This window comes from Puma concolor, chromosome E2 (assembly GCF_028749965.1).
Source record: "Puma concolor isolate L17-30 chromosome E2, mPumCon1.1.hap2, whole genome shotgun sequence".
Classification (NCBI taxonomy): Eukaryota; Metazoa; Chordata; class Mammalia; order Carnivora; family Felidae; genus Puma; species Puma concolor.
Genome location: NC_141681.1, coordinates 12,539,715 through 12,558,237, shown reverse-complemented (window position 1 = coordinate 12,558,237; position 18,523 = coordinate 12,539,715). Strand labels below are relative to the sequence as shown.

The 18,523-nt window shown below is 45.1% G+C and overlaps 1 protein-coding gene across 10 annotated transcripts in view; it reads right to left on the bottom strand.

The window, feature by feature from the left end:
* The window catches only part of ADAT1 (adenosine deaminase tRNA specific 1), a 39,092-nt gene extending 24,784 nt beyond the window's left edge, over window positions 1-14,308 (bottom strand). For 3 of the 10 annotated variants that reach the window (XR_015244693.1, XM_086688870.1, XM_086688867.1), the window contains exons 1-8: window positions 14,197-14,307; window positions 10,916-11,104; window positions 10,557-10,625; window positions 9,390-9,444; window positions 8,813-8,943; window positions 5,251-5,854; window positions 2,164-2,309; window positions 61-160 (exon numbers count right to left, since the gene is read on the bottom strand). Coding sequence is in view for 9 of the 10 variants with exons in the window: in XM_086688870.1 (XP_086544996.1) it covers window positions 61-160; window positions 2,164-2,309; window positions 5,251-5,854; window positions 8,813-8,943; window positions 9,390-9,444; window positions 10,557-10,625; window positions 10,916-11,104; window positions 14,197-14,221 (1,319 nt within the window). In the remaining variant the exon portion in view is untranslated. Of the gene's footprint in view, window positions 1-60; window positions 161-2,163; window positions 2,310-5,250; window positions 5,855-8,812; window positions 8,944-9,389; window positions 9,445-10,546; window positions 10,626-10,915; window positions 11,105-13,562 lie in introns of those variants that run through there. The other 7 variants (XM_086688872.1, XM_086688873.1, XM_086688871.1 and 4 more) reach the window with 5 other exon arrangements.
* Between the last annotated feature and the right edge of the window lie 4,215 nt (window positions 14,309-18,523).

Here is an 18,523-nt window from a genome sequence, read left to right as displayed (position 1 = left end):
TAGAGAGTGGTAACACAGGACTGCACAGCCACCATCTCCTTCTGCCCCAATATGCTGTACCTGGCCTGAAGGCACCTGATTGCCTTCCGTGTTGTTCCCTGTGGAAAGCCATTGGCAGTGACATCCAGCGGCTGCTCAGGAACTGCACTCCAGCTGATGGCTATGAAAAGACAAGATTCTGCAATTAAGACCGTTCAGTTTCCTGTGAACATCAGAGGTGTTTTAACAAAAATATTTCCCTGCGTCTGCAGACTCAGGAGAGTTGGACATGACATCAGAGTCAATGGTTGCCACTCTGATGGATGGCCTCCAGAATATGGTAATATAAAGTGGTTTGTGATTCATCACCATCATCATCATCATCATCATCATCATCAAATCTAATAACCATTAAGCATTTATCATATGCTGGACACAAGGTAATTGAATGAAATAGAGTTTCTCATTTAATCCTCATAACAGCCCTAATAAAGAATGATAGACTTTTCTTCCACTCCTTAATCCCCATCACCTATTTTCCCCATCCTCCCTCATTCTACCCTCTGGTAACCATCAGTTTGTTCTCTATAGTTAAGAGTCATTCCTTGGTTTGTCTCCATTTTTTTCGCCTTTGTCATTTGTTTCTTACTTCCACTTACTCCATGAGTGAGATCATATGGTATTTGTCTTTCTCTGACTTATTTCACTTAGCATAATACTCTCTAGCTCCATCCATGCTGTTGCAAATGGCAAGATTTCATTTTCTTTTATGACTAATATTCATTGTGTATATACACTACCTCTTCTTTATCCATTCATCTGCCAGTGGACACCTGGGCTGTTTCCATAATTTGGCTACTGTAAACACAGGAGTGCATGTATCCCTTTGAATTAGTGCTTTTGTACTTTTTGGGTAAATACCCAGTAGTATGATTACTGGATCATAGGGTAGTTTTATTTTTAATTTTTTTAATCTTTTTTTTAAATGTTTGTTTATTTATTTATTTATTTATTTATTTATTTTCAACGTTGATTTATTTTTGGGACAGAGAGAGACAGAGCATGAACGGGGGAGGGGCAGAGAGAGAGGGAGACACAGAATCGGAAACAGACTCCAGGCTCTGAGCCATCAGCCCAGAGCCTGACGCGGGGCTCGAACTCACGGACCATGAGATCGTGACCTGGCTGAAGTCGGACACTTAACCGACTGCACCACCCAGGCGCCCCTGTTTATTTATTTTTGAGAGAGAGAGAGAGAGAGAGGCAGAGAGAGAGAGGATCCAAAGTGGGTTCTGCACTGACAGCAGAGAGCCCGATGTGGGGCTTGATTTCACCAACTGTGAGATCACGACCCTAGCTGAAGTCGCATGCTTAACTGAATGAGCCACCCAGGTGCCCCTATTTTTAATTTTTTGAGGAACCTCCACACTGTGTTTCACAATGGCTGCACCAGTTTGCTTTCCTACTAACAACAGTGCAAGGAGGTTTCTTTTTCTCCACATCCTTGCCAACACCTGTTTCTTGTGTTGTTGATTTTAGCCATTCTGACAGGCCTGAGGTGATAGCTCACTGTAGTTTTGATTAGCATTTCCCTAATGATTAATGATGTTGAGCATCTTTGCACATGTCTGTTGGCCGTCTGGATGCCCTCTTTGGAGAAATGTCTATTCATGTCTTCTGGCCATTTTTTAAAATTGGATTCTTTACGAAATGATATTCTTACCTAAAAATGAAGAACTTGAGGCTAAGACAGGATAAGTAAGTTGCCCAGAGTCACGGAGAGCATGAACCTGACCTAGGGTGGGTGTTTCCCAAGCCCACGCTACTTTTTTTTAAAATTTTTTCAATGTTTATTCATTTTTGAGAGAGACAATACAAGCGAGTGTACAAGCTACGAGCAGAGGAAGGGCAGAGAGAGAGGGAGACACAGAATCCGAAGCAGGCTCCAGGCTACGGGCTGTCAGCACAGAGCCCAACGCAGAGCTCGAACCCACAAACCGTGAGATCATGACCTGAGCTGAAGTCGGTCACTCAACCGAGCCACCCAGGCACCCCCCAAGCCCACACTATTGACCACTGAGGTAATAAACTGCCTTCCCAGGCTGGGTGGACGCAGTGCCTCCCAGGCCACCCAACGGTCTGGGGAAAAGTCACTCCAGGGCAAGGGGAACCAGGATATCTTACCTGCGCCACAAGGAACAAGTCGGCCTGGGCTGTCAGCCCTTTTTGCCTGCACTGCGCCGCGGCTCTGTTCAAACAGTAAACCGGACTGCTGTATTGTCACTTCTTGAACTCCAAAGCCTTTGGGTAGAGCTGAGACGTTCTGACACCTAATGTGAGGGAAAATGCATTTGGTTTAGGCCCTCTGTTCGAGGAAGAGAATATGGAGGACTGTGGACCACTTCACCCCTGAGTCTCGGCGAGAGGGCATAACAGAACAGAATCTAGATCATATGAACCTCATGGCTGAAGGGAGATCCCTTCCCATCACTCTGAAGTGAAAACGATGAACTGAGTCACCACCCCTCAGTGACTTTCGTGACTCCAAACTCCACTCCTGGTACTGGCTTTGAAAGATGTGAAAACCTTAAACAGAAATATTAACTTGTGGCATCTGTTTCCTAGGGAATCCTTCACACACACCAGAAACGCAAACCATACTATAATATAAAAGTTTCATTTTTTCCTTTTGTATCTTTCACACAATCTACAGGCCAACGTGGTGCTGCTCTGGAACTGAGGAGACAGCAACTTTAAGGTCTCAGAATGGGGAAAGCACAGGAAACTCAGAAAATATCTTGCACACAGTGCCTAGAGTTGCCTTTTTAAAGTTTATATATTTGAGAGAGAGAGGGTGCACACGCACGTGAACATGAGTGGGGGGAGGGGCAGAGAGACGGAGGGAGAGAATCCCAAGCAGACTCCATGCTGTCAGTGCAGAGCCCGATGTGGGGCTTGAACTCATGAACTGTGAGATCATGACCTGAGCAGAAATCAAGAGTCCGATGCCTAACCGACTGGGCCACTGAGGCACCCCTGGGTTGCTTTATTTTTTAAAAAACATCTTACTGGGGGGCACCTGGGTGGCTCAGTCAGTTGGGTGTCTTACTCTTGATTTCGGCTCAGGTCATGATCCCAGGGTCGTGGGACTGAGCCCTGCACTGGGCTCTGGGCTGAGCATGGAACCTGCTTCAGATTCTCTCCCTCTGCCCCTCTCCTGGCTCGCACATGCTCTCTGTAAAACAAAATAAAATTAAAAAAACACCCAACATCTTATTGGGATATAATTTATATACCATAAAATTCATCCACTTAAAGTGTAAAATACATTTTGTTTTTGGATATTCACAGAATTGTGCCAATGTCACCACAGTCTAAGTTTACAGTTTCATCCCTTCAGTAAGAAACCCTGTACCTGTTAGCAGTCACTCCGCACACCCTTCTCCAGCCCTTGGCACCCACGAATCCCCTTCTAGATTTGCCCGTTTAGGACATTTCTCTACATAAAATCATACACTACGTGGCTCCTCTCACTCGGCATAAAGTTTTCAAGGCTCATCAGTGTCGCAGCTTGTATCTGGCCTTCACTCCTTTTGGGGGCTAATATTCCACCATAACAACCCACCCCCTTTTGTTTATCCAGCTGACGCACACTTGGGCTGTTTCAGGTTTTGGCTACTGTGACCTACCTTGCTATGAACATTCGTGTACAAGTTCTTATGTGGATGTATGTTTTCATTTCTCCTGGGTACGTACCCAGGAGTGGAATTAGTGGGTCACACCCTGCAGCTGCTCCCTGGACTGAGCCTCGGGGGAGCAGCACATCTGACACGACAGGCTTCCCCTCCAGCCATGGCCTCATCCTGCCCTCAGTTACCACAGCCTTAATTGGGTCTGGCTGCCCTTCTTTAGGGAGACCACACTTCAGTGATGAAGCTTTGTCTTTTATCTTTTAAAAAATTAACACTGATGTTGATCGTTTTTAAAAATTTTAACTATATATATATATAGGTACTGCAGGAAAATTAGAAGACAAGAGTAATTGCAAAGAAGAAAAAAACACCCATAATATCACAACTCAGAGGTAATCATTCTAATAATTTGGTATATATTCTTTGACAGTTTTTTTTCTATGTGCACATATACTTTAAGACCAGGGGCACCTGGGTAGCTCAGTTGGTTAAGCGTCCAACTCTTGATTTTGGCTCAGGTCATGATCTCACAGTTTGTGGGTCTGAGCCCTGAGTAGGGCTCTGTGCTGACAGTGTGGAGCCTACTTGGGATTCTCTTTCTCTCTCTGCCCCTCCCCTGCTCACACGTGCTCTCTCTTTTAAAATAAATACATAATGGGGCGCCTGGGTGGCGCAGTCGGTTAAGCGTCCGACTTCAGCCAGGTCACGATCTCGCGGTCCGTGAGTTCGAGCCCCGCATCGGGCTCTGGGCTGATGGCTCGGAGCCTGGAGCCTGTTTCCGATTTTGTGTCTCCCTCTCTCTCTGCCCCTCCCCCGTTCATGCTCTGTCTTTCTCTGTCCCAAAAATAAATAAAAAAAAAAAAACGTTGAAAAAAGAAAAAAAGAAAAGAAGAAAAAAAAATAAATACATAAAGACCAAAATGAACTTATTGTATCTTTTGACTTGCTCTTTGAACATCATGAACATTTCCAAGTCAAATTTTCATCAATATTAGTTTTAACAAAAATCTCTTGCTGGCCATTTCCTTTTCTTTTTTAAAAATGACTACATGGGTGCCTGGATGCCTTAGTTGGTTAAGTGTCCGACTCTTGATCTCAGCTCAGGTCTTGATCTCAGGGTTGAGTTCAAGCCCACGTTGGGGCTCCGTGTTGCGTGTGGATCTGGCTTAAAAAAAAAAAAAAGACTACACACAAAGCTAAATGTTTGAGCACTTTCTTAATTATCTCCTTAGGACAAATTCCTAGCAATGGAACCACTGGAACAAAATGCATGGATTTCTTCTAAAGTTTTTATTTATTTATTTTGAAAGAGAAAACATGCATGTGTGAGTGGGGAAGGGCAGAGAGAGGGACAAAGAATCCCAAGAAGGCTCCATGCTGTCAGTGCAGAGTCCGACATGGGGTCCAATCCCAAGAACCGTGAGATCATGACCTAAGCTGAAATCAAGAGTGGGATGTTCAACTGACTGAGTCACCCAGGCGCCCCCATATGGATGTCCTTCAGGCTCTCTGGACATATTCTCAGACTGCTTCTGAGGAAGACTGTTCCACTTGAGCCCTCCCCTCCCTGCCCTCTCACCTCCCAGTCAGAGCTCTCCGCATGGCCTCCTGGCTGTACGGGCACCTCCCAATGACCACGGCTGACAGGTAGACAGGCTCTTCTAGAAGGTGCATCAGCAGTGCCCCCTGGCATCCGAGGACATTCCACCGTGCCAACTTGTCACTGCAGGACATGGAGCGGGTCCTGTCTCCCCGGCCTGGCTTCACCCGGAGCAGGCCCACCTGGTGATATGCTGCACCAGGCTTTCCCGAGTCTCCAGCTTCTCCAGGCACACATTTGGCTCCAGTTCTATAAACGTCCACCACTTTGGCACCACTGGGGGCCCTTCCGGTGACAGTGGCCAGTTCCTGTGTGGGGACATTAGAGCTGCTGACAGTTGGTGGGACTGGACCACTTTCCTGATTGTCCAAACTCTGACAGTGAGCCACACCATCAGGAATCCCAGGTTCAAGCCTCATCTTTTTGGTCACAGGACTACCCAGGTCTTCATATTTCTTTTCATCTTCAGGAGTTTCTGGGTTACCACTGGCTTCTTCTGATGGCTTATTGGTCCAACGTCTACTGACGGGACAGCAGGGCTGATCTTCAAACTCAAGCATTGGAATGATGGAGGCATCCCCACCTGCAGGAGAAGGAACCCCTTAAAAACCAGTGGTTCTCAAAGTGAGGCCCCCAGACCAGCCACATCAACATCCCTTAGGAACTTGTGAGAGCTGTAGATTCTTGGGACCCACAGTGGACCTGCTGAATTGGAAACTCTGGAGGTGGTACCCAGCAATGTGTGTTTCAACAAGTTCTCCGGGTCATTTTGATGCAGGCTCAACTTTAAGAACCACTGTCTTTTTCATTTTTATTTTTTTATTTTTTTAAAGAGAGAGAACAGGGGAGATGGGCAGAGGGAGACAGAGAGAGAACCTTAAGCAGGCTCCACACTCAGCCCAGAGCCCAATGAGGGGTTCGATCCCATCACCCTGGAATCATGACCTGAGCTGCAATCAAGAGTTGGAAGCTTAACCTAAGACTGAGCGACCCAGGAGCCCTACGAAGAACCATTGTCTTAAATGGAGTTTAATCCTATTTTCCAGCTGTGCTGAGATGTATTAGGAAGACTTGTCCAAACTTCCTGAGTAAGAATCCTCTGCGACTCTATCTTATCTAGACCAGAGTGAGTTAGAAATGCTGGGGTGGGAGGATCTGGAAAACTGAATACTTTAAACAAAGATCTCAAGTAATTCTCATCCCAGGAAGTTCTGAAAACACTAGTTTAGATCACGATTTGTCAACTTCCATACTACTGACATTTGGGCCAGAAAATTCTTTGCTGTGGGGGCTCTCCTTTCCATTACATGTTTGGCAGCTCCTTGGTCTCCACCTACTACTAGCTACCAATAGCACCTCCCAGCCTGACCATCAAAAATGACTCCAGATGTTGCAAACTGTCCCCTGAGGAGCAAAGCCGTCCTGAGTTAAGAACCTTGGTTCCCAAAGAGCACAGTTTTCCCAGCACATTTTGTGGGATGTTATCCCATGAGATGGAAAAGCAAAGTGGGAGGTTGATTTCATGGTTAAACACGTTTGGCAAAAATGTTTAGTTTCCCCATCTCGGAGATCTTTGTGTATGTCCTCACAGTAAAGACTCTGCAGTGAATTATATAGCTGGCATTTCCCTGCAGTCGGTTAGAGATTTCTCACCTAACTCTATGCTTAAACAGAATCAAAGAAAACCAGAGGTTAGTAAAAAGCACAGCTTCCCTGTGAAAAAGGAGCTACTTTTTCAAACACTAACCTAATGTGTGTTGCTTTTTTAAAGCATGTAAATAATACATTTGTAGTCTTTATAACCTCAGAGTGGGAAAGGCAAAAGGGGTAGATGTGGGCGTGTTGCCAGAAAGGCTGGCTGGCAGGCTTCCAGAGGTCTCACAAGGTGACAGTGACTTTGGAGAATTGACTGGGGCCCACCTCCCACTCAGAAAGCTCCAGAGGCTGACTCATGCTAATCAAACTCACAAGTAAGGGCCGGAAGTAGCTAACCCAGGCACCAAATTATCAATTAGCAATGAGGAATAAATGCCAAGGGAGCCAGATAGTCAAATTCTCCAGGTAGTGTTCTTTCCTCCTTCAGACAAACCATGCATGGGTGGACATCACATTTTAAAAGATTACCCATGAGCCCAGGACAGTTAGAACAGTGGTTCTAGATTTTGATTTCACAGACCAGTAAAATTTCCAGTAGATTTTAAGATCAATAGATTACTTTGTATTCCATCAAGTAAGATCTTTAAAAATCCTAATTACTATGATTAAAAATAAAAGAAAAATCTTATAACCTTCACATGGAAAAGAATTAGCTTTTTTGAAAAACTCATTATAGTCCTGATTTTTCCCATCTGGCTATGGACCAGCCTGTGGACCACGGATTTATGTGGTCTGGATAGCCATGACCTGCAGATGCTTCTCTCTCCACAATAAGGCTACGCCTGCCATCGGGATCAGCCAAGCCCTGGCTACTCAAAGTGTGGTCCACAGGCCAACACCACTGGCATTGTGGGGACTTGGTTAAAAATGCAGAATCTCAGACTTCATCCCAGACCTAATGAATTTCAATCCACATTTTATTAAGACCTGCGGGTGGTTCATATGCATATTGTTGTTTGAGAAGCACTGAGTTAGGAAACATCCTTTGGTTCTTGGACATCCTTTGGTTCTTTGGCTTCTGCTGCTAATAACTAAGCATGGATGAGCCCTGCCTACCTCACTCTGCATGTCGTTTTTCTGGCCTTTGACTCAACCAATTATTTTCTGATAGACTCATTCTTTCTTAAGCTATATCACATTTTTGATTTGAATTATGACCAAATCTTGGCAGCTATGCTCTTTAGAATGAGTGCCTGTATCTGATCAAAATGCATGTATTAGTTTTAAAGTTTAATACTCAGAGAACAATAGTCTGCTCTTATTTCAAAGGATTTAGGGTAAGGAAATTTTACTGCCATCCCTGAATTGCTATCTACAAAGGGTAGAAATTATTTTCAAGACAAAAAAAGAGTGGCCACCCCTAGGCTATGCCTGGTTTTCCTGCCTAATACAACCACAGCACCTGAACATCCCCTTATAACTCATCAAAATTTAACTTAACTAATCATGACTGTCTACATTCCCTAAAAGACTCTATGAGGCTAAGCCAGGGGCTAATCTTATTCCCTGCTATACATCTAGTATATCATAGTGTACTTGACAAGTAGCAGAAAATATCTGTTGCATGAATGAATGAATGAATAGAATGAGTTTCAGCATAAATCTCTATAGAACTCAAGGCTTTGGGCTTCTAAGCCCTATTGTTGGGTTCAGACCTCGAGGAGGTTTAAGCTTCACAATCCTGTTGGGAGCTGAGAACTGAGAGCTGAGCCTTTCCTTGGTAGAGAAGTGATTAGGCACAATGGCCTGTTCAGAAAAAGGCACTGTCCACTGGCTGTAGCTACACTTAAGCCAGAAGAGCTTTTTTGGGAAATGCATCTATGGATAAGACAAACACAAGGAAAAAGACAACATAACATCAATCCAAAGGCTTGAATATACTTACAGGGTGTATGGCTGGAGAAAAACACAAACAAGATGCCTTGTCTGAGTTTCCACAGCCCTCTCTGAGTTCCAGGGACAAAAATGCTATTCTCCTTCAGGGCGGCCGCCAAGTGGAGCTGATGCAGAAGGTACCTAATGGGGTGCAAGATGTTATCAGAATGAACAACCGATCACTGAGATACAGGGAAAGACTGGCTGGGTGATTTTCTAAGAAAGAAAGAGCTACTGCAGCCCAATGGGACTGGCACTGGAATCTGGAATTACGAGAATGATCTAGACCAGTGATTCTCAAAGTGTGGCCCTTGTACCAGCAGGATCAGCATCATCTGGAATCTGTTAGAAATGCAATCTGGACCTGCTGAGTCGGAATCTCTAGGGGTGGGCCCAGTGATCTGGGTTTTCACAAGCCTAGGTAATTCTGATGCACATCGGGCATGAGAACCACTGTGTAGACCAGTGCTATTCAAAGAGTAGTTCACAGACTGACATGGTCAGTATTACTGGAGAGCTTATTAGAAATGCACATTCTGGGACCCCCAAGGCAGGCTAAATCAGATTGTCTGGGGATGTGGCTTTACCTTTGGAAACTCCTCCTGGCTATGACCTCAGCATGGCTATCATTGAGGATGTCTCCTGTGGCAAAGACAGGACACTAGTGAAGACATATAGAACATGGAGAGGCCCTGTTTCCTAGAAGTAGAACACAGTGGTTTCCCCAGCAGCCAGGATGGCCACGTAGCTCCTGGAGGACTTTGTCAGAAAGTATTGCAACGATTAAAGGCAATACAGAGTTTCCTCAACTCAATGCTACTGTACGTTTTAGGTTAAAAAATTCTTTGTTGGGGCAGTCTGTCCTGTGGATATGTAAGATGTTTAGCAGCATTCCTGGCCTCTACCAGAGGCAGGTAGCACAATATCCCCCTCCCCCTAGTTGTAACAACCGAAAATATCTCCAACCATTGCCAAATGTCCCCTGGGGGGCAAAATCTCCCCATAGCCAAGAACTACTGATTTATAGGAAAATATCTGGAGGACAGGGGTCCAAGTCTTTTGTACTCTGGTATCACACTTCCTCTTATGGTGATATAACCTCAACAAATTCAATCCATAATGGTCCTGGAACCGGGAGGCAAGGCGGGGAAAATGAGGAAAGCAAACTTGAGAAGGAATCTGCTAACTGGAAGCAGAAGGTGAAGATGCCAGATCTCTAAGGGATTTCCATATTCTTGCTGGTGCCCAAATCTCCATTTGATTGCTTTTGGAGGCTTCAGATAAAATGTGCGGTGGCTAAGTCCGGGGGACTTCTGGTTTGAGCATGAACATATTGGCCAACTTTCAATCTACTCAGAAAGTATGTTCCCGGAGGCCTTTGCTTTCACAGTTTATTTCCATTCTTTAAATGAATTCTATGGGGTGCCTCGGTGGCTCAGCCAGTTAAGCAGCTGTCTCGTGATTTTGGCTTAGGTCATGACCTCATGGTTCGTGAGCCCTGCATCGGGCTCTGTGCGGACAGTGTGGAGCCTGCTTGGGATACTCTCTTTCTTTCTCTGCTCCTCCCCAACTCATGCGTATGCTTTTTCTCTCTCTCAAAATAAGTAAACTTAAAAAAAAATGAGTTCTGTCCTTCCATCTGGAGTGACAGTCAGCGGGAACATTAAGGTTGGCCACCTCAGCCATACGGCCCCTTTGCTGAGAAGAGGAAAGGACAACATGGACAGTGGTTTCCAGACCCCACCTGGGCTTACCGCTCTTCCTCATTTTGGACTGGCCTATGCATTTCGTCCCCGTTCCCATTGAGACAACTTCCTTTGTCACTGAGAGGAAAAGAATGAATCATTAAGCGAGCTCTCATAATGTGAATGGTCCCCCTCCTCAGGTTTCACATCTGCAGACTCCTCCAGAACATTCTTACAGGCTGACCCAACCGGGGGCTGTGGTTGTGGTTCTGGCATGGCCAACTCCCACCACCGGAAGGACTGCGGCACCTGGTGGAGAGCAGGAGAACATTCCCACCACTGCATCTGCCCCCAGCCAGGGCACGGCCAGGAACAATTCTACCATCTTTGACAGGGAGAGGGAGCGTTTGGAGGTGGAAAGGTCTCACCTTGCACCGGTTTGTTAGCGCCGCCACAGGCCTGGTCGGTGGCAGGCTGTATCTTCACCACGGCTGCTAGCAACGTCCACTCACGGTTGGGCGCAGGCTTCCCCTGCTTGGGCAGCCTGGTCTGGTAGTGCTCGTAACACAGCCATGCAATCTCATCAGCGGTCCACATGGTCTGAGTTAGCGCTGAGCCTAATCAAGAACCACAACCATCAGAAGTCAGAAAGGAGAACCAATGCGAGGTGCTACAACGTGCTTGGGTGCTTCAGGAGGCTTTCGGGGTGGCCCGCCCGCATTCATGCTGAGGTTTCTGTGCCTGGAACTCTATGGGTCACGTTCTGCTACTTCCCTGTTCCCTTTGCATTTTTTTTTTGTTTCTTTATTGAGAGAGAGAGAGAGAGCGCGTGCGCACCAGGGTAGGAGGGGCAGACGGAGAAGGAGAGAGAGAACCCCAGGCAGGCTCCGCACTGCCAGTGCAGAGCCCGACAGGGTGCTTGAACACAGCAAGCGTGAGCTCATAACCTGAGCCAAAGTCAAGAGTCGAGCACTTAACCAACTGAGCCTCCCAGGCACCCCTCCCCTTTTCATTTTTTTTTTTTCAACGTTTATTTATTTTTGGGACAGAGAGAGACAGAGCATGAACGGGGGAGGGGCAGAGAGAGAGGGAGACACAGAATCGGAAACAGGCTCCAGGCTCCGAGCCATCAGCCCAGAGCCTGATGCGGGGCTCGAACTCACGGACCGCGAGATTGTGACCTGGCTGAAGTCGGACGCTTAACCGACTGCGCCACCCAGGCGCCCCCCGCTTTTCATTTTTAAGGAGATCAAAGAAGTCCCAAATCCCATCAGCCCCAGAAGACACCCTCTTTCTTAAAGCTGTTTTTTTTTGTTGTTGTTGTTGGATATCTGACATGAATCTATGAACCTGAACCTACTACTCAAAATAAAAGCACATGAGAGGGAAGTATTCCCCACTACTCCAACTTTCATTTGGAAAGTAAAGTATTTCATTTGCATGTAAACTATTACAGACCTTAGCCGGCTTTGGGCAGACTCTAATCATACAAGGTTTATCTTTCTGGGCAGATGCTCTTTTCCACCTTCTTTCTCAGACATTTTATTTTTCTTTTCTCTGCCTTCTCCCCACCTCCCAGCAGAATGACTCTACTTCCCTCTGGTAAGACTCCACTGATGCCATCAAGAAAACAACTCTTAAATTTCTCCTGTAATGTTTTATGAGACAGAGGGGAGAAGTGACAAAGCGCAGAGCTTTCTCACCAGTCAAGTGTTCTCTCTGCAGGAGTATGTGTTACAGTGTGGACTTTCGAGTTACCCTATCTGGGTTCCAATCCTCGCTTTGCTACCAATTGTGTGATACTGGGTAGATGACTTATCCTCTGTTTATCTGTTAAAATAGGGATAACAGTAGTATTTGATCTATGGCTTATTCTGAGGATTAATATTTATAAAAACCAATTGCTGGGGCACCTGGGTGGCTCAGTTGGTTAAGCGTCAAACTTTGGCTCAGGTCATGATCTTGTGGTTTGTGAGTTCAAGCCCCACGTCGGGCTCTGTGCTGACGGCTCAGAGCCTGGAGACTGCTTTGGATTCTGTGTCTCCCTCTCTCTCTGCCTCTCCCCGATTCATTCTGTCTGTCTCTCTCTCAATAATAAATAAATATTTAAAAAAATATTAAAAAAGCAATTGCTACAATATTAAGCATAACTAATGTCAACTGTGATTAATATTCCAAAAAGGAACATTTCATGTTCCTAAATGATTTGTCCTAAGCTCCTTGGGGAGCAGAGGGGCTGTAATAGCAATATAAAGCTATGCATAAAAATCATTAAGCAGGTCAGATTTGAGAGACCACTTTGCTATAAAATATTCTTTTACTCTTGACTCCGTGCTCATTCAATGATCCCATTTAGACTCAAATGTATGAAAAGCTTCTTAGTAGAAAATGAGATCATATGGTGACGGATATAGTTAAGCATTAAAAAAAAAAAAAAGGCTTATTTGAGTTCCAATGCATGCAACTTCTGAAAATTATGAGCCCCCTGCATTGGGTCAAATTAATTAAACAAGGAGGCTACTAGATTGATGCAGCTTTAAAGCTGTGGTGGCCTGTGTTAGCAAACCATGGTCTAAGCCTGCTCACGCTTCTAGGTTACAAAAGCAAAATGCTAAAGAAAACCAATCACAAACAGCCTCCTAGGCTTCAAAATATGGCCAAACACTTTCCTTTCTTGCTGCATTTTATTACGTCTCTCTTCTGGTTCTGATCTGCAGAGTCCTCCTAACCATTTTTGGTTTGGTGCTAACTGGAACTGATTTTTGCCCCAAAAAACTCTTAAAAATTTTTAATATGCTTATTTATCTATTAAATGTGGAGGCCTGCTGCTGCAATAAAAAGCCATGGTAAATCAGACACAGTGATTTAAAACAATCATCTGGCAGGGACTGACCTAAATTGTAACTTTTAAGTCAGAGATCCAGCATGTCATGTATGTCCCAAAGCAAAAGCATGGGAGATCCTAGAATCCTCCATTTCTAAAGGGCTTTTCCCCTCTCATTTCAGGGAGGTGGGAAGGTGGGGAGGGACGGGCATCACAAGGCATCAACCTGAAATTAAACCAGAGGCACATACCACCAACTATAATAGCCAGGGAAGACAGAACTTGCCAGAAGTAACATCAACTCCTTAAGATGAAGCAGCCCAGAACTGTAGCATCATCTCATTCGCGAGGTTGTATGGATGAGCGTGCACAGTAGTTGAAATGAATGTTTTGTTAAACTTGGTCCCCTAAAATTCAAATACATTCTCCTATATCTTGAGTAACTTCATAGGAAACAATAGCTCAGTTAAACAGGCATTTCTTTGCCCACAAGATCGCACATTACAACAGGTGCAAGGAGCGTTAAGAATTCTCCTTTTCAAAGAAAAGTTAAAGCAAGTCGGCTGCCAGGGGAGAAAAGGTTTTCGCCTTAGGCCCCCCTCCTCAATACTCTCGGCCGCGGCCCCACCTCGGTCAGCTCTAGAATAGATTGGCACCCATTGTGCAAGTTACGGGAGAGGCTCTGGGCCTGAGAAGCAGAGCCCCGGCGCGCGCCTGCCTCGTCGGGTGCTGTGGACGCTGCCGTGAGGTCACACACCCCGCGCCCACCCGCAGCGGACACCGGCACTTCCGGGAAGCCAGCCGCCCTTTCCACGCGGGAGACACGATCCTCACAACCGGTTCGGACAAATATGGGCTGGGGAAGTTAGACCGAGGGCAGCTCACCCAGCAGGGTTGGGGCCTCCCACATTCGCGCGCCCTCTACCCCGCTACCTCTTCACCTCCCAGATACTCCCCTCCCGCCTCCAAGCTGCGCGCCCTGGGAAAGAAGGAGAACAGCGCGGCGTAGCGGACGTGATGTCACAAAGAGGCCGGTCCTTCAGGTTCCGCCCCTAAAGGCGCGCAGTGCACGCTGGCCCTTGTAGTCCAACTGGGTTGGAGTTGGGGACTGTGGAAATGAGGTTACTAATCCAGCGTGTTGCGGCGCCCGGGTGGTTTAGTCGGTTAAGCGTTCGACTTCGGATCAGATCATGATCTCAGGGTTCGAGGGTTTGAGCCCCGCGTCGGGCTCTGTGCTGAGAGACCAGAGTCTGGAGCCTGCTTCGGATTCTGCGTCTCCCTCTCTCTCTGTTCCTCCCCTGCCCTCACTCTGTCTCTCTCTCAAAAAAAGATTTAAGAAAACAGTAATAATCCAGAATGTTGGAGCGTCGGTACCGGTGAAATGGCCTGATGAAACTGACTTCCTGGTTCGACTAGTAGAATGGCGTCCTATCATGGATCACTAGTCTAAATTTCTGTCTAAAATAGCGCTGTACAACAGAAATATAATTTGAGCCAAATAATGTAAAATTTTCCAATAGCTACATTAAAAAAAGCCAAAAGAAATAGGTGAAATTAATTGTAAGCACATAGTTTATTTAGTATGTCCAAAGTATTATCGTTTCAGTGTGTAATCAATATTTTATTTTATTTTTTATAAATTAGCCTTTTTTTAATTTTTTATTTTTTAAAATTTGCATCCAAATTAGTATATAGTGAAGCAATGATTTCAGTAGATTCCTTAATGCCCCTTACCCATTTAGCCCATCCCCCCTCCCACAACCCCTCCAGCAACCCTGTTTGTTCTCCATATTTATGAGTGTTTTGTTTTGTCCCCCTCCCTGTTTTTATATTATTTTGTTTCCCTTCCCTTATGTTCATCTATTTTGTCTCTTGAAGTCCTCATGTGAGTGAAGTCAAATGATTTTTGTCTTTCTCTAATTTCACTTAGCATAATACCCTCCAGTTCCATCCACGTGGTTACAAATGGCAAGATTTCATTCTTTTTGATTGCTGAGTAATACTCCATTGCATATATATACCACATCTTTATCCATTCATCCACTGATGGACATTTGGGGTCTTTCCATACTTTGGCTATTGTTGGTAGTGCTGTTATAAACAGGGGGGTGCATGTGTCCTTTCGAAACAGCACACCTGTATCCCTTGGATAAATGCCTAGTAGTGCAATTGCTGGGTGCATGTAATCAATATTTTAAAAAGCTGAGGTATTTTACAGTGTTCTTTCATACTTAAGTTTAATAAATCTGGTATTTTATACTTACAATATATCTCAGTTTGAACCAGCCACATTTCAAATGCTCAACAGCCACATGTAGCTAGTGGCTGCTGTATTGGGTAGTGCAGGTCTAAAATCTTCAGATTGCCAGGAATAGGTAGTAAAACTTGTCTGGATAATTCAGGAACCTGTACCATCCAACAATTGTATACCTCATTTCCTAAAGATGAGAAAATTCACTTTTCTTCTTGTTACGTCTCAGAAGTTACAAATTAGAGTGCAGCTTACTTGACCCTGTCCTTCTTTCTAGTTCAGAAGAAAAGGGCCACAAGACTCCTTCAAGGCTAAGGACTCTGCTCCTCTTCCCTGTCTCTCCAACATCTTTAATCTGCAACTCTCCCTCTTCTGTCTTTAAAGAAGCACTGATGGCGGCGGGGGGGGGGGGGGGGGGGGGGGGAATCATCAATCTCAGGGATCAGTACCACCATCAATCTAGTTGTATAAATGGAAAAGTGAGTCACCCTCCTTGTCATTTTCCTTCCCATAACCCCCACAATATAATCCACTGCAAAATCCTGTTGATTTTACTCTGTCTCTTGGATCCATTCACTTCTGTCCACTTCCATGGCAACAGCCCAGGATGTCTCCCTCTTGGATTGCTATGCTAACCTCTAGACTTTCACCTTTCCTTGCCCAACTCCAATTCTCTTTCACAGAGTAGCCAGACTGATGTTTTATTTATTTGATTTAAATTTTTTTAATGTTTTATTTATTTTTGAGAGACAGAGAGAGAGAGAGAGACAGAGAAAGAGGGAGACACAGACTCCAAAGCAAGCTCCAGGCTCTGAGTTATCAGCACAGAGCCTGAGACGGGGCTTGAAGTCATGAACTGCAAGATTATGACCTGAGCCGAAGTCAAAGCTTAACCCACTGAGCCACCCAGGTGCCCCAGACATACTTTAAAAACACAAATGTGATGTTACAATCTTGCTTTAATACTTTAGTGGCTTTTCAGCACTTAAAATACAAAATCCTATAGTAAGGCTGAGACTACATAAAATGCCATCATAATAAGGCTCATACCCCTGTATGGCCTGCCTCCTACTTCATCTGGTGGCATATTTTCAGTCTTCTGTACTCTGGTGTCATTGGCCTTTTCTATGCTCTTTCCTATCTCAGGGCCCTTGCACTTGTTGCTACATCATGGAAAGCCCTCCTTCTTTGACTAGCTATTGCTCTATCTTCTTTCAGATCTCAGATTCTCATGTCCTCAGGGAAACCTTCCTTAACTAGGTGTGTTAGAGTTTCTCAATACCCCACAGACATCTCCTTCAAAGCATTTATCAGAGCTGCCATGAAGCTTGTGACCGTGCCTTTCTGTTCACCACAGTACAGCAGATAGCACATTGAGCCTTCAACCATTTAAGGAAGTAATGAAGACTTTATAATTACAATCCTTCTGTTTCTTCTAGCTTTCATCCTGTTTGTTTTTCTTCCTGTTAAATCCCAGACAAGTTGCTACTGCTTCAGTTCATCTCTATCTCCAGTCTTCTTGAGGTCAGGTAGCTGGCTTCTGCCCCCAGCCTACTAAACAGTCCTTTAAAGGTCACTGGTGACCTCATTGTTCTTGTTGCTTTTTCTAATGGTAGTGTTGCCTGAAGTCCAGTACCCCATCTTGACCCTATACCCTCTCCTTTGGGGTGGGGGGCGGGGAATGATTTTCATTTTAACACCATCTTGCTGGGGGATGTGCCATATGGAAGGGTTTCTTTTGAAATTATACCTGGTCATCTATCACTACGGCCAAGTGCTCCTAGAGCCTGTGTTTAAACACCAGCAAGGGTTGGAGGTGCTCAAAACTCTGAATTAATTCCTAGGGAGGTAATTCTCATGCTAAGATCATTGTACCAGCTACAGAAGTAAAACCTTGCTCTGTGAAAGTAGACTCTTAAACTGGGCTGCTTGCAGGCCTTGCTGAGATGCACAAGGCAAGTCCTTTGTGGTAGGACTCATTGGAAGGTTTCCCCCAGCTGCCTCGTGCATCAGGGGTCAGGGACTCCATTATAACAGCACGGCCTCAGCCATGACCTTGTGTCATTCCTAACCTAGATGAAAGGAGCTGAAAGTAATGATAAAACTCCAGACTCACCATTCAGCATCGTACTTACTGTTCCCACCTGAGGCCAAATGATGTCCAAAACCTAACACTCTACCTTTCCTCTCAAACTGCACTTCCTGTTTGTCCCATTTCATAAAGGACAACTCTTCAGGCCCCAAACCTTGAAATCATCTTTGGACTATTTTCTCCTGATCCACATCCCGTCACCAAATTCTATCGACTTGAGGAACAGGTAGAGTCGTCACTTGTAAGCATCTGTTACATTAAACCATTGGCACTGTCATCTCCCTTTCACTGTTGCCCTCCCTGTGCTAACTAGAACAGTATTTTGAAAGCCCTCTATGCAAAACCCTCCAATGGCATCCCACATCACTCATGATAAAACACACACTCCTCAGCATGGCTTACAGGGATCTTTCCGTACTCCTCCAGCCACACCAGACCCTTTGCCGGTCCTTGAAAATGCAGTCCTCTGGTCTGGATTGCCCTTCCCCTTAGACGTGTCTCCAGCTCTCTACTTAAATGTCACCTAGAAGAGTCTTCCCTGATCACATATTTAAAATAGCACTGTCCCCATCCACCTCTTTCTAGAATAGCACCTCTGTCCCCTTACCCCCCTTTCTTCTTAGTATTTACCAGAAATACATATTTTTATTTAGTTGCCCTCAACCCCTAAAAAAAGAATGAAATTTCCACCAAAGCAGGGACTTGCCTTTTGTTCATTGCTGTGTCCTTAATCCCTTAGAAAAATGCCTGGTACTGAGCAGATATTAACATAAACTTGAATGAATAAAGTGATACAATGCTAACCATGCACTAGGCCAGCTGTCTGAGTAAAAGCTGACATTCCATGATAAATAGTCAGGAGACAAGAG